Source organism: Mesoplodon densirostris, chromosome 18, assembly GCF_025265405.1.
Source record: "Mesoplodon densirostris isolate mMesDen1 chromosome 18, mMesDen1 primary haplotype, whole genome shotgun sequence".
NCBI classification, from domain to species: domain Eukaryota; kingdom Metazoa; phylum Chordata; class Mammalia; order Artiodactyla; family Ziphiidae; genus Mesoplodon; species Mesoplodon densirostris.
Window position 1 is genome coordinate 60,168,471 of NC_082678.1, and position 14,529 is coordinate 60,182,999.

The 14,529-nt window shown below is 44.9% G+C and overlaps 1 protein-coding gene across 4 annotated transcripts in view; it reads left to right on the forward strand.

The window, feature by feature from the left end:
- The window catches only part of TEX14 (testis expressed 14, intercellular bridge forming factor), a 72,674-nt gene that overhangs the window by 32,130 nt on the left and 26,015 nt on the right, over nt 1-14,529 (forward strand). For 3 of the 4 annotated variants that reach the window (XM_060080932.1, XM_060080933.1, XM_060080934.1), the window contains exons 10-17: nt 1,187-1,338; nt 2,886-3,076; nt 3,883-4,018; nt 5,420-6,303; nt 9,723-9,829; nt 12,148-12,273; nt 12,473-12,561; nt 13,431-13,712. In XM_060080932.1, coding sequence (XP_059936915.1) covers nt 1,187-1,338; nt 2,886-3,076; nt 3,883-4,018; nt 5,420-6,303; nt 9,723-9,829; nt 12,148-12,273; nt 12,473-12,561; nt 13,431-13,712 — 1,967 coding nt within the window. The remainder of the gene's footprint in view (nt 1-1,186; nt 1,339-2,885; nt 3,077-3,882; nt 4,019-5,419; nt 6,304-9,722; nt 9,830-12,147; nt 12,274-12,472; nt 12,562-13,430; nt 13,713-14,529) is intronic. The other variant, XM_060080935.1, reaches the window with a different exon arrangement.

Here is a 14,529-nt window from a genome sequence, read left to right on the forward strand (position 1 = left end):
ATCAACCAGCATCACCAAGTCTTTACCAAATGCCTACCATAATGTTCATATTAATTCCTTACTTGCTTAGTGCTTTGTGGTTCACGGAGTGTTCCCACACGTGTGATCTCATCTGATGCTCATGACAGCTGTGGGCAGAAGTCAGCGCTGATCACCCTGAGGACTCTGTTTGGCCCAGAAGACATTTAGGATACTCTGACTTAGTTCTCAAAGAGCCTGGTTGCGAAGTTGAGTCATTCAAGCCAATCAGTAAACCTCTGAGTGCTAAACTGAGAGGGCTCATTCCCAAGAGGGCAGAGCTCAGAGAAGAAGCAATCACGAAGAGCTGGAAGAGTCTCCGAAGGCTTTGATGAAGCAGGTGGGGCTTGAGGGGGTTCTTGAAAGAGTCTTAGGTTCATTTAATCAAAAGGTAAGCATTGAGGCCCTGGTGTAAGTTTAGAGATACGGTGATACAAGAGACAGATAAGTGGCCTACCCTCGTGGAGCTGACTTTGGTGGAGGGGAGACAGATTATAAACGATAAATCAGTGAACAAGAAATTCAGATAATAAGTGCTCTGAAGCCAATAAATTGGGACTACTTTACATTAGGTGGTCAGGTAAGTCCTCTCCGAGGAGGTGATTTTTGAACTAATAGATGTCCATGCCACTCTCTCACTTCGTCCCGGCTTACCCTTCCCCCTCCCCATGTCCTCAAGTCCATTCTCTACGTCTGCGTCTTTATTCCTGCCCTGCCCCTAGGTTCTTCAGAACCCTTTTTTTCTTTTGAGATTCCATATATATGTGTTATGAGCTAATACTTTAATTACAAGAAGCAGCCAGTCATGCTAGGATCTGTGGGCAGAGCATGCCATGCAGAAGGAGCCACCGGTGCAGAGACCGGAAGTGGTGATGTATTTGGCATGCTGGAGACACTGAAAGAGGGCCCCTGTGACTTGAGAGGAGTGAGTGAGCAGGAGAGAGCGGCCAGAGGAGGTGGGAGGCAGGGTGGGGCCTGCTCGGGTAGGAACGGTAAGGAGTTGCAGGCGTTGGAATAGCAGGCAGTGTGGGCTAGCTCAGGGTCTAGCTGGTTTCTGGAAGCTCAGGGTGGTTGTCAGTCTTCAGAGGCAAATGTTTCACACATGTGCGGCGTGGTGATCACAGTGATCCTTTAAGACATGAGCCCCACCTTGTGTTTCCTTCCATAGCCGGGATGGAGGTGTACACAAGGACCTGACTGGAGTATCCCTCCCCACCCAGCTGTACAATTGGGCCGCCCCGGAGGTGATCTTACAGAAGGCAGCCACAGTGAAGTCAGACATCTACAGCTTTTCTGTGATCATACAGGAGATTTTAACAGGTAGATCAAAGAACTCATTGACGGTGACCAAAGTCCCTATTCTTAGGTTGGATTATTTTTTCCCCCAAGAGTTACTTAGTTTTATGAAAATGCAGGACACAGGCAAAAAAAACGTCTTTAAGGAAACCTCTTTGGGTTTATGGAAGGTATAAGATGATCTCCCAGAAATCTTTCTCTTTTAACCTGTTCTTTAAGACTCAGCAAAGCCCATCTATTAGCCTGTCAGTGGTAATGCATTTAATCCAAGGAGTGGTTTTTTTTTTTTTTGCGGTATGCGGGCCTCTCACTGTTCTGGCCACTCCCGTTGCAGAGCACAGGCTCTGGACGCGCAGGCTCAGCAGCCATGGCTCACGGGCCCAGCCGCCCCGCGGCATGTGGGATCTTCCCAGACTGGGGCACGAACCCGTATCCCCTGCATCGGCAGGCGGACTCTCAACCACTGCGCCACCAGGGAAGCCCTTTTTTTTTTTTTTTTTGGATACGCGGGCCTCTCACTGTTGTGGCCTCTCCAGTTGCGGAGCACAGGCTCCGGACGCGCAGGCTCAGCGGCCATGGCTCACGGGCCCAGCCACTCCACGGCATGTGGGATCTTCCCGGACCGGGGCACGAACCCGTGTCCCCTGCATCGGCAGGCGGGCTCTCAACCACTGCGCCACCAGGGAAGCCCCAAGGAGTGTTTTTAAACTGAATATTGCTGTCAATGCTTAGGGGTCTCTGTGAGATGCCCCTTAAGAAATTTTTTTTTAATTGAAGTATAGTTGATTTACAATGTTGTGTCATTCTCTGCCGTACAGCAAAGTGACTCAGTTATACACATATACACATTCTTTTTTTGTATTCTTTTCCATTATGGTTTCTCATATTGAAAAACCATATTGAATATAGTTCAATATTGAATATAGTTCCCTGTGCTGTACATTAGGACCTTGCTGTCTATCCATTCTAAATGTAATAGTTTGCATCTACCAACTCCAAGCTCCCTTCCCCCATCCCTCTTGGCAACTGCAAGTCTGTTCTCTATGTTAAGAACTTATAAACGAGGGGAAAGGACTGGCCTCTGAGAAGTAAACTGTGAAATCAAACACACCCAGGACCCAGCGTATGTATAAGCAGTGTTACTTAAAAGACATAGAAACCCTTCCAAACATATAGGACTCTAAGGTGAAGGCATACATACCACATTCACTAAGGGGGTGAGAATCAGCCCCCATTTAGCAGTGTTTACAGTCTCAGAGGCAAAAACCACACCTTCCATGAAGTGAATGTCTTGGGCAAGCCTACTTGACACCAGAAAACATTCCCTTGTGGTCCCCAGGTCTGCCAGCAGAGAGTCCATACCTACATGAGGCTGACACGATTTTTTCCTGTCTCTGTGGCAGGGATTTCCCTGTTATTTGGGTCAAGTGGTTTCTCCTTTGTTATTGGGCTTCCGGTAGATTTTCTACAGAGAGAAATTAATTTTAAAGAGGTTGAGTGACTTGACAAAGGTTAGACAATTTCATGTGATTTCTTAATGTCTCTCCTTCCTATGGCTTTTTCCTTAACAGACAGCATACCCTGGGATGACTTAGATGGCTCAGTTATTAAAGAAACCATAGTCTTGGGAAATTATTTAGAAGCTGATGTCAGGCTTCCGAAACCTTACTATGACATCGTTAAGTCAGGCATCCAGGTCAACCAGAAAGACCGAACTATGAACCTTCAAGATATCCAGTATATCCTGAAAAATGACTTAAAGGTAAGCTGTGAAGTTGTTGGGAGTTTATTTCTGCTTACCTATCTCAGGGGATAGGGAGTTAGAGACCAAGAAGAAGCTAGAGACCAAGTTGTAGGATATTTTGGAAATCCTCATTTCATTACACCCTCTCTGTGTTCCCAAGAAAATTCTAACTGCCTAACTTGGTGAGGGCAGCAGGGAATTGTGGAGGGAGGCTGTGGAGAGTCAGTACGTAAAAGGGACACCCTGTAGGCACACAGTGCGATTCAATGAATGACAGCTACTGTTATTACTTTTCTTAAAAATTTATTTTGTTATTTTTTTTGTATTTTTGGATGCATTGGGTCTTTGTTGCTGCACGCGGGCTTTCTCTAGTTGTGGTGAGTGGGGGCTACTGTTCGTTGCAGTGAGCGGGCTTCTCACTGCGGTGGCTTCTCTTGTTGGGGAGCACGGGCTCTAGGGGCACGGGCTTCAGTAGTTGTGGCACACGGGCTCAGTAGTTGTGACTCGCGGGCTCTAGAGTGCCGACTCAGTAGTTGTGGTGCACGGGCTTAGTTGCTCCGTGGCATGTGGGATCTTGCCAGACCAGGGATTGAACCCATGTCCCCTGCATTGGCAGGCAGATTCTTAATCACTGTGCCACCAGGGAAGTCCCTGTTATTACTTTTTAAATATTGGTAATTAACAGTTAATTCGTTTATCAGGACTATAGTCAGTCTACCCAACAGGGGTAATGGGGTTTATTTGACACCTAGATATGTTTCTAAAACACCAGTGACATTCAGATGATTGCAGACATGTCCTTGCCGGTACTCCCCTTGTTACAGGATTTTATTGGAGCCCAGAGAACTCAGCCAACTGTGAGTCCCAGGGTGCAGAGATATGAACTCCATCCTGATGTCAATGTCTGTTTAGGAGTGACTTCAGAACATCCATTGCAAATAAAAGAGCTGAAGGAAACAGGTATGGCCTTAACCCACAGGTTTTGACATGAATGTGTTCTGAGAGCTGCAACTAATCAACTCCTCCAAACTATACTCATAACTTATACTGGGAAAGATGGATGCCTTAGGGAAATATCAAGATCCTTAAAATTATTAAGTTAAACTTTTTGGGCTCCATATACACCTTGATTGGATCCAGAACTGTGCAGTAACAATCTGTTTCTTTCTAGTATGATTTAGGAATGTATTTAATTGTTTCACAAATAAAAATGGTGATTTTTAAAATTTAAAGCTATTACCTGCTCATTATAGAAAATTCTAAACAATACAAAGAAGATTACTTAACATTTCAATTCGTCAGAAATAATTTGTTAACATTTTGGTGTTTCCTTCCAACCTTTTTTCTAAAGCCTTACTGCTTTTTAGTATACTTGGAAACCTTAGAGCTCTGAGCTGGAAAGGACCTTGCAATCACCTGGCTTGATGCCCTCATATTCCAGATGCGAAAACTAAGGTTCAGAGAGGTTGTGGCTTGCTCACAATTCCAGGTTTATTACGCAGCTGGAGCATAGGCCTTTGGATTCTGGCCAAGTGACTCTTCTCTGACTCTTTGGACAAGCCTGGAAGCCTCCAGAATGGCCCTCCAAGCTCTTACTACCTTGGCTCCTTCGACCCGTTCTCTGCAAGCTCTACACCATCAACCAGGGGTGGTGGGTAGTCAGTCCTGGAGTTATTTTTTGAGGTATTATCTCTCTCAGTGCAGTGGCTTCTTGGGCATTGTCTCAGCTTCTTTGATCAGATGCTCACAAAGAGCACAACTTGAACTGACATGAATATTCAAACACCTTTTGTGTAAAGTATGAATTTAGTCCTAAGATTCAGGGGCCTGTCATTTGCTTGTCCTGAAGTTATGCGTGTTTTGAACATACTATAACTTAAGCTTAGAACATTTCCTCCTGGGTTTGATCCTTCCCAAATTTTCTTTTCTTTTTCTCTTACACATATATATATATATATATATATATATATTTATTTATTTATTTATTTATTTGGTTGCACTGGGTCTTAGATGCAACAGGTGGGCTCCTTAGTTGTGGCAGGTGGACTCCTTAGTTGCAGCATGCATGGTGGATCTAGTTCCCTGACCAGGGATCGAACCCGGGCCCCCTGCATTGGGAGCACCCAGTCTTAACCACTTGGCCACCAGGGAAGTCCCCCAAATTTTCTATCTCAACCCACATCAAACTAGTTAGAAATACCCTCTCACCCTCTGTGTGTGTATCTGGTAGTCTTCCTAACTGGAAAGCGAGTGGGAAGATAAAAAGCTTTTTTCTGTGTTCTCATGCTGCTTGAACAACAAGCCAAGGCTGCTGAGCTGCTGCAATCACTTTAATCAGCTGCATGTTGCTACTCTTTTCAGCAGGTGGTCAGCTTCATTCACCAAGGCGTCACTCCACTCCCACCGAGAAAGCAACACCAGAGCCTCCGGTCCCAGACCCAAGTCTGGAGGCCCAGGAGACACAGAACCAAGATGCTGCTTCTCAGGCAAGCCTCTGCAGCTTCGAAGTCAACGAAATCTACTCAGGCTGCCTGGACATGGGCGATGACAAAGAGGAAGAGCCCCCAGGAACTGGTTCATCTCTTGAGGGGGCCAGACAAAACCAGGTAGAAGAGCTGAAGTCCCTGGAAGAAGAGTCGGAAGAGATGGAGAGAGAGGCGTTGTGCTGGTTTTGCCACGAGGACAACAGCTCTTCAGAAGCTGACACGGAGCTCTCCTTCGAGGACTGGGGCTGGCAGAATAGTTCACGTAGCTCACCCAGCCTGCCTGAGCCAGCCAGAGGAGCCAAGGGCAACGTGAGCAACAGGTCCCTGACCGAGCAGTACATCAGTAAGTGTGTGCTGAATCTAAAGATTTCACAGACCTTTCTGCACCAGAATGCCAATATGCTGAGGAATATTCAACAGAAAATAGATAAGCTTGAGATGATACAGAAGGAGCAGGAGGGCTGGTTTCTGTGGGCTTCCTCAAGAGAGTTTGCAAGCCGCTATGACTCACATTCAACCGTGGGCCCCCCATCTTCAAGCTATATGCCTCCTGCCATGCAGCTGCCAGGAGACCTACAGCCGGACACTGAGGGCAACTGCCCGACCCTAGCAAAGTCTCCAAGAGCAATGAGAGACTTCCAAGGAGGACATTTTGGCAAAAGGTCCAAGAAAAGAAGCAGCTGTGGCTGGACACCTTTCACCCCTTTCCCCCAAGTCCCTGAAGAAAGCACTAGGGATCCGTCGGAGAAGGGCCAACAGGTAAGGCTGAGAAGTGGGAGCAGGGCAGCATCAGCAGGCTCTGGAGCCGGGTTCAGCGTTGCCCCTAACCTGCAAGCAAGGACTGACGTCTGCACAGCCAACGCACAGTGGGGTCCTCTTGGCTTTGGGAAGTAAGGCCTCTAGGTTGGAATTCCAAGATAGATAACTCTTCACCTCCTGTTCCAAACCCAGCACACAGCCCATGTCTTTCTCTGTAAATTCAGAGAAGTTTGAACCATGTGAAATTGTTTTATAGGTTAAAAAAATCAAGTATTGACACTTTTATATAGTTCAGCTCACCAAATATGGTATCTTGGGCAGGTATTAATCCCCATTCTAAATTGCTTTTTAATTCATTCATTCACTCATTCAACAAACATTTATAGAGCAAGAGGCTATTTATTAGACCCTGGGATATTATGATGAATGAACCACAAGCTCTACTGTGAGTATCTCAGACACCAGTGGGGAACAGAGGGACTCGATAGTCAAAGAAGATGCCTCAGAGGATGTGAGAAACCATGGGTTTCTCTTCAAGTGGTTCCTCCATGAGCTTCTTAAGGGCAGGTCTTACTCATGCTGTGTCCCCACACCTAGAAGGGGGCCTAGCACGTAGAAGGTACTCGATAAACAGTCATTGAGGGAAGGACTAAACGAATGAATTTGAACAAGTTCACACATGCAGAGCTGGCTGCCTCTTGAATCAGAATTTTAGAGGTGGATTGAGCCCATCCTTTTACAGAGTGCGAAGCTCAAGCTCAGAGACTTAAACTTTCCAAGATCCACTGGTATGGCTGAGAGCGGGGTGGAGTAGGAGAGGTCAGCACCATTGGAAGGAAGATCTTATTACTAAAATTGTTTAGAGTTGCTGGCACATGGTAATAAAAAGCAGGCTTTTGGTGAGTTTTATTATTGTTTTAAAATCCTCCACCTGCAGTGCGCCCGCTTAGGCCTGCACAGGGCAGACGACTCCCACTTAACCCCCGTGCCTTGCTGCGCTACTGCCAAGGCCCACAGCTGGTCAGGGGCAGGTTTCTGACTCCCAGTCTAGGGCTGTTTCACTGTTCCTTGCTGAATTTCAGTGAGGCTTCAGTCCTCACTTAGAACATTTGGAAGAGCCTTGGCATTTGTTTTTATGTAAAGAGGAGGCACAAAGAATTTACTTAGATTCTTAATTTTTCTGTTTCTACTGGAAGTTAGAGTTTGCTAGAAAACCATTAGAAATAACTTTTATTGTATACTGTGTCTTGGTTACCTATTGCTGTCCGACAACAACAACAAAAGCCCAAACTTAGTGACTTAAAATCACAATGTTTTATTATTTCTTATAATTCTGTGGGTCAGGAATATGATAGGGCTTAACTGAGTGGTTCTTCCATTCCATGTGGCATCGGCTGGGATCACCCCCTCGACTGCATTCAGCTGGAGGCTGGGCTGGGCAAGAAGACCCAAGAAGGCTTCACTTACCTGTCTGGTGCCTTAGGCTCCCCCAGATGGCCTCTCTCGCGCTTGGCTTTTCATTCACCCAAGCTTCTCTGCAGCATGGCAGCTGGCTTCCCAAGTGAAAGCTGAAGCGGCCGGGCCTCTTAAAAACTAGGACAGTGTCACTTCTGCTGCTTTTCCGTTGGTCAAAGTCATGAAGGCAGCACAGATTCAAGGGGAGGGAAGTAGATTCCAGCTCCCAAATGGCAGGGAGGGAAGGAATTGAGGACAGCCGTTGTTGGAAGCCACCTACTAGTACATGAGACCATGTGGAAAACACATATTTCAATTGTTCTTTAAAAAGTGTACCCTGGTTTTCTAGCATAATCAAGGAGTAAGGCATTTTCACCGAAATGATTTTTTCAGACAAGTGAAATTCATTCTTTTAATTTCTCCATTCTCAAATTTTTAATCCTACTGAATGAAAACATTACAAACTTCCCTTCCCATTCTAAATACCTACTTTGGATATATTCTAAATACATCCTGGCCTTTCCTTGGTGACCGTCACACTTTTCTGAACAGCGGTTACTGTGGTGTTCCACGATACAATGCTGCCACCCCATGAGAGCCTCTGGAGGTCATATTCCAGAGAGATTATGATCATGTTTATGTATCTTCTCACCTTTAGGCATCTTGCTGCCATCCCCAAATCTCACATTTGTTGCCTTAATAGGTTAGGAAATATAATTAACTAAGTTTGTTAAAACTGGAGTAAGCAGATCGCAAAGTCTTTCTTTTGGATCAAGGGCATAGGCTTGCATTTATTTTGCTGCTACTATTTCCGAAGTATTGTGGCCTTTTTTTGTTGTTGTGTTTTATTTTCATAGCATCCCCCTGGTGAATTTAGGTAGATATTATTGTCCCTGTTTTATGGATGAGGAAACTGAAACATAAGGCTCTCTTAGGTTAGTCTGAGCAAAGATCAGACTAGAACCCAGAGCCTGGGGCTCCTGCCACAAAACCTGCTGCCTTAATATAGGGGAAAGTTTTGGGATTTAAAAAATATATAAATTTATGTATGTACGTATGTATTTATTTTTATTTTTGGCTGCGTTGGGTCTTCGTTGCTGTGTGCGGGCTTTCTCTAGTTGCGGCGAGCGGGGGCTACCCTTCACTGTGGTGTGTGGGCTTCTAATTGCGGTGTCTTGTTGCGGAGCACGGGCTCTAGGCGCACGGGCTTCGGTATTTGTGGCGTTCGGGCTCAGTGGTTGTGGCACGTGGGCTCCAGAGCGCAGGCTTGGCAGTTGTGGCCCACGGGCTTAGTTGCTCCGTGGCATGTGAGATCCTCCCGGACCAGGGCTCGAACCCGTGTCCCCTGCATTGGCAGGCAGGTTCTTAACCACTGAGCCACCAGAGAAGTCCAAGTTTGGGGATTTTTGATGTCTATTTTGTCTGCTCCTTCTCCACCTGTGCCCTGTTCAGCCTGGAGTCTTGGGGGCCAACATTTCTATGTAGAGGCCTCCAGCTAAGAGATACGTTACTAGATGTGAAACATGCAAAATGAAATTGTCTTGAGAGGTCTGGATAGTTCTACACACTTAGCGAGAATGCCTTTAAAAATAGAATGTGAAGGGACTTCCCTGGTGGCACAGTGGTTAAGAATCTGCCTGCCAATGCAGGGGACACGGGTTCGAGCCCTGGTCCGGGAAGATCCCACATGCCACGGAGCAGCTAAGCCCGTGCGTGCCACAACTACTGAAGCCCACATGCCTAGAACCCATGCTCCACAACAAGAGAAGCCACCGCAGTGAGAAGCCCGTGCACCGCAACGAAGAGTAGCCCCCGCTCACAGCAACCAGAGAAAGCCCGCATGCAGCAATGAAGACCCAAAACAGCCAAAAAAAAAAAAATATATATATATATATAGAATGTGAGAGTGAGGGGAAGAGGAGTTCCTTCATCAAAGCACTGAAACGTGTCTCCTGATTTTTAAGCTGCCATCTCCATGTGGTCCTGGAACACAGAGCAGAGGTGAACAGTTTCAGCCCACTCACGGAGCCAAGGACAGTGTGGAAAGAAACAGGAACCAAAATACCAGCAGGTGGGTTCACATTGTATTGTCCTCTGTGTCACCATGTCTTTAGACTCCCATGTGACCCTGAGGCCACTTAATGATCTTCGTATGTCTAGTGACAAAGAGATTGTGAGAGATGAGGCACAGTAACCCAGAAACAGATCTTGGCAAGTTCTCTCCATTGCATAAGTGAGAATAGTGGTATAATGGAGACTTGCAGGGGACATCAAGTGGCTGGCAGGTTAGCCAGACAGAGCTCATCAGTTGTCAAAAGCAAAGCATCCTGCCTTTCTGAAACTGCCCAGATTGTGGGTTTTTTTTTTTTTTTGGGTCGCACCGCACAGCATGTGAGATCTTAGTGCCCCAACCAGGTACTGAACTTGCACCCCCTGCATTGGAAGCACAGATTCTTAACCACTGGACCACCAGGGAAGTCCCCAGATTGTTTTTCTTATAGAAAGAATTGCCAAGTATTCCATGCACCAGTGCTACAGAAACCAAACTATGTGAAAACCAGTGTTGTTCAAAATAAGCGTCACTGACTCTGGGAGACAGAAGGAGGGGGTTGAACAGTATCATTGTTACCTTGCGGCCTCTGATTTTTAGCCAGATCAACAAAATGAATTGGTGTCGGCACAAATCACTGGAAGGAGAGTGTATGCGTACGCTGGGTTTTTAAGAGCTTAGGTAAAACAAATTTTATTTTGCATAAGAGGAATTATTATTATTTTTAAAATTATTTATTTATTTATTTATTTTGGCTGCACTGGGTCTTAGTTGCGGCACGCGGACTCTTAGTTGCATAATGCGGACACTTAGTTGCGGCATGAGAACTCTTGGTTGTGGCATGTGGACTCTTAGCTGTGGCATGCACGCGGGATCTAGTTCCCGATCAGGTATCGAACCCAGGCCCCCTGCATTGGAAGCACGGAGTCTTACCCACCAGACCACCAGGGAAGTCCCTGCATAGGAGGAATTATTAATGGAGCAATAAATGTTTTTCAAGATAGAGTATTATATCAATTTAGTTTTCCTTTTCTGTGGTTAAATGGCAACATTAATCCACAGCTTGAAGTCAGTCCTCCTGGAAAGAAAATTTTGTTCCTACCCCCAGTGGTGGCTAAAACTAATGACAAATTTGCTGTTCCATTCATTTTGGTTAAATATGTACATTAAGGGAGAACCAAGGAAAATGCCCAGACATTTTAGATTAGTGTATTTTACCTTTACAAAGGAAATTAACTGAAGAACCACCTAACTGGCATCAGAGAGTTTAGCAGTCACATCATTGACAGAGGCAGATAGGGTGATGGTATAGCCACTGGATGACAAAGCAAAAGCTGTAGTTGTGGCTTCGCCTGCCCAGCTCCACCCTCTTCCCCCAGGAGAACAAAAAAGTGACTAAAGAAAAGTTTAACACTTTGCTACCAATCCACCTAGTCTTTTTGTATGCTTAAAAAAATTGTAATTATATACATGTAGGCAATTTTGTATCCTCAGTTTTTGCTTTCTATTAGAGCATGGTTATCCCTTGTTATTAAAAACATCCTGTAAACTTACTTTGAAATTGTTGAATTTCCCACATTGTTGAATTTTAGGTTGTTTTATTCTTTTTTTTTGTTTTCCTGTTATGAATATGAATAGGGCTACAGTGACTTGTCAGTAAATTTTTTTTTGCATTTTGGGTTATTTCCTTGATAGATTCCCAGAAGCAGAGTTACTAGCTCAGAGGGTTTGAACATTTTAAAGATTCTTGATAGTTATTGCCAAATTGCTCTTCAAAGAAACTGATTAGATGTGACCTTTCCAATTCAACAGTCTCCGCACTCTGATCCAGTGGGAGAGTGGGGTATTCTGGATAAAAGGGAATTCACATCTATGCCATAGATCACACATTTTCAAAGAGTTAGTTTAATAGGTGATAACATATATATAGTCATGGAATATTTAGAGGAAAGAGAAACTCCATTGTTTTACAGATGAGGAAACCTTGGCCCAGAGAGATTGAAGTTTGCCAAAGTCAGACAGCTAGCCAGTGGCAGGACATGGTCTCGAACTCGGTGAAACTAGGCTGAAGATCTCTGAATGTTCTTCAGAGCCCCTGGTGCCTCAAGACCATCTTTACAAATGTTAGCTTTTGTGCTATCACTGATATGCAGATGTGCATATTACCAGAGGATTCTGATCAAAGGGCAGGAACAGCTACTGAACCTTCACCTATGTTCTGTGGCATTGTGGCAGGGCTCTGCTACAGCCCAAGGACCAGGATTCTGTCTAGTGCAGCTGTGTTTCAGTTGTGGGTCTTCTACCTCGAGATCTTCTAACCCACTCCTGTTATTTCTTAGCCAGGGAAGGCCTAGAGAGTCCAGTGCCCGAACCAGAACGACACAGCTCAGTGGTGCACTCCTCACCGTGCCAGGCCGCCCACAGGGACCACTCACGTCATCCAGCCCTGGCCGAGGCTCTTCCAGGTAGAGCCTTGTGGGCTGAACGTTGGGTAGTCTAGTGCCTCTTGGTGGTGGGTAAGAGTCGGTGCAATCTCAGGAACGGCTCAGAGAATAGGCGACAGTCCTTCGGGTGGGCTGATGGGCTTGGGGTTGTGCCAGGAACTTGAGCAAACTGATGTGTCTGTGTCCACTCGCCCTCTTCCCCCAAATCTGTGCAATTCAGGATCAGTATGGAATCTGTGTCTTCTAAAATCTATAACACAAAGTCAAGAAATAATGAAGATGCTGGAGAGATACACTTAAAATGGAAAAGTGAGTATAAAGTCATGGATTCTGTTGAGCAAAATGAAATTTAAAGTATCTTTCTAACCTTGTTGTTATCTGTAAGTACACAGCCTGTATTGCATTGTTCTCCCATATTCTTTTCTTTTTAGATCATTCCATTTTAAAAGCAAGACCTTTCTGATTACAAACTGCAGAAGAGAAGTGCTTTATTCATTTCTATACTATATAGGAAATACTTCTATTCTACATGTGTGTACATATATATATGTATGTATGTTATATAACACATGTAAAAATACACAATATAGATGTTTAATATATAACATTATTAAGGTAGAGAGCTTGCAGTGTCACTTTCACATATTTTGTGGGCATTATCCTTTTGTATCAGTTTAATCTTGTAAGCTTAAAAGGATACAGCATCTATGTTTTTTGATACTAATGCTAAGTGACATTGCAAAAGTATAGAAAATTGGAGTGAAAACACACATGAACACATACATATGTCCTTCCAAAATATGAGCTCAGTGTGGTCTAGAAAGGCTAGACAAACTCAAATAGAATTCCTTCCGTTAGTCTCTACAGACTAGGGGCTTCAGATGTCATTTTCTTATAAAATCTTCACAGCAAGAAGGTCCATCTACAAGTTTCCTGTTACTTTTTACTCTAATTCAGCAAAAAGCACTGTAACTAATGGAAATCCTGCCTTTCCCTTACTCTATCATCAATTCTCTCCTCTCCTCTGCTTCAGGCCAAGCTAAGGATGAAGCAATTCCAAAAAAGCAATCCTTGGGACCATATGAGCTATAAAATTTGACATAACTCTTTAAGAATCTAAAGCTTTTGTTTCCAGCGTTCACAGTGATCTTTTAAATGCTGCTTTCTCTTACATCCAGCGGAGGTGAAAGAAATGGCAGAGAAAGCAGTTACTGGGCAGCTGGCAGGACCTCCTTGGCATCCTCAGAGTAGTGTGACTTTAGAAAACGAGGCTGAAAACAGGCCTGATCCCCTGCTGCAGCCCCCCATCAGGGTCCCTGTGCACGTGGATTGGGGGCAAGCTGTAGAGCATCCCAAGAAAAATGATGAGCCAGGAGGAAATACCAAGTGTGACAAAACAGACAGCAGTGACCGCGACGGTGACCAGCGTGGTAGACAGCCAGGGCCTCGAAGCTTCAGCGGTACGTTCAGTGGGACGAGTCAGGGTGGGTGAGCTCTAGCAAGTTGTCAGCTCTCAAACATAAGTAAACCTCCTAGAATGTTTCCTTTGGCCTTCTTTCCTTTCCTACCTGTCGGGGAATCCTGAATTCCAGGGAAAAGCAGCATACCCTTCTAATCCCACTGTCCTTCAGACAGGTAAAGAAGTCCAGAGATGCGTGAGTTTTTCTATTACCAGAGCAGATTCCTTTGTCCAAAGGAAGTAAAATAATCTCCATGCACTGACCCTGGATCTGGGTCTAACCTCACAAAGAATCGAACCTTTTACCTGAGGGCACTGGTGGAAGGCCACTCCCTACTGCCCACTTCTTTGCGTTGCATTTTAAGCCAGAAAAATTCTACTGGCTCTCAGAGAGTCTATGCCTGAGGAACTTAGAGACAAATGACATTTACTGTCATCACTTTTAGAGATTTGTAGGTGAAAACGGAAGACTGTGTATTTCTACCTGGTAATTTGCTTGCAATCAGGGCATGGGATATCGTTGCACAGTTGTTTGCAAATCAAAGGAAGGTACATCTGAAATTATTATTTATCTTAGGTAGAAAATCTATTGGTTTGGATTTTTTTGGTATTTAAAACCTGCTCCTTGTCAAGCATCGCTCTTGAATGGGTAAGCAAAAGGGTGGCTGATCCAGGGCCACGTGCTGGGGCCAGACTAGCCTAGTCTCCACTTTGATTTGACATATGAAACATAGCCACCCTTGGCAGAATATGCCTACATCTCTTCTCTCACGCCACCCTTTGCCCCATCCATGCCATTTGAATATCACCAAATGACA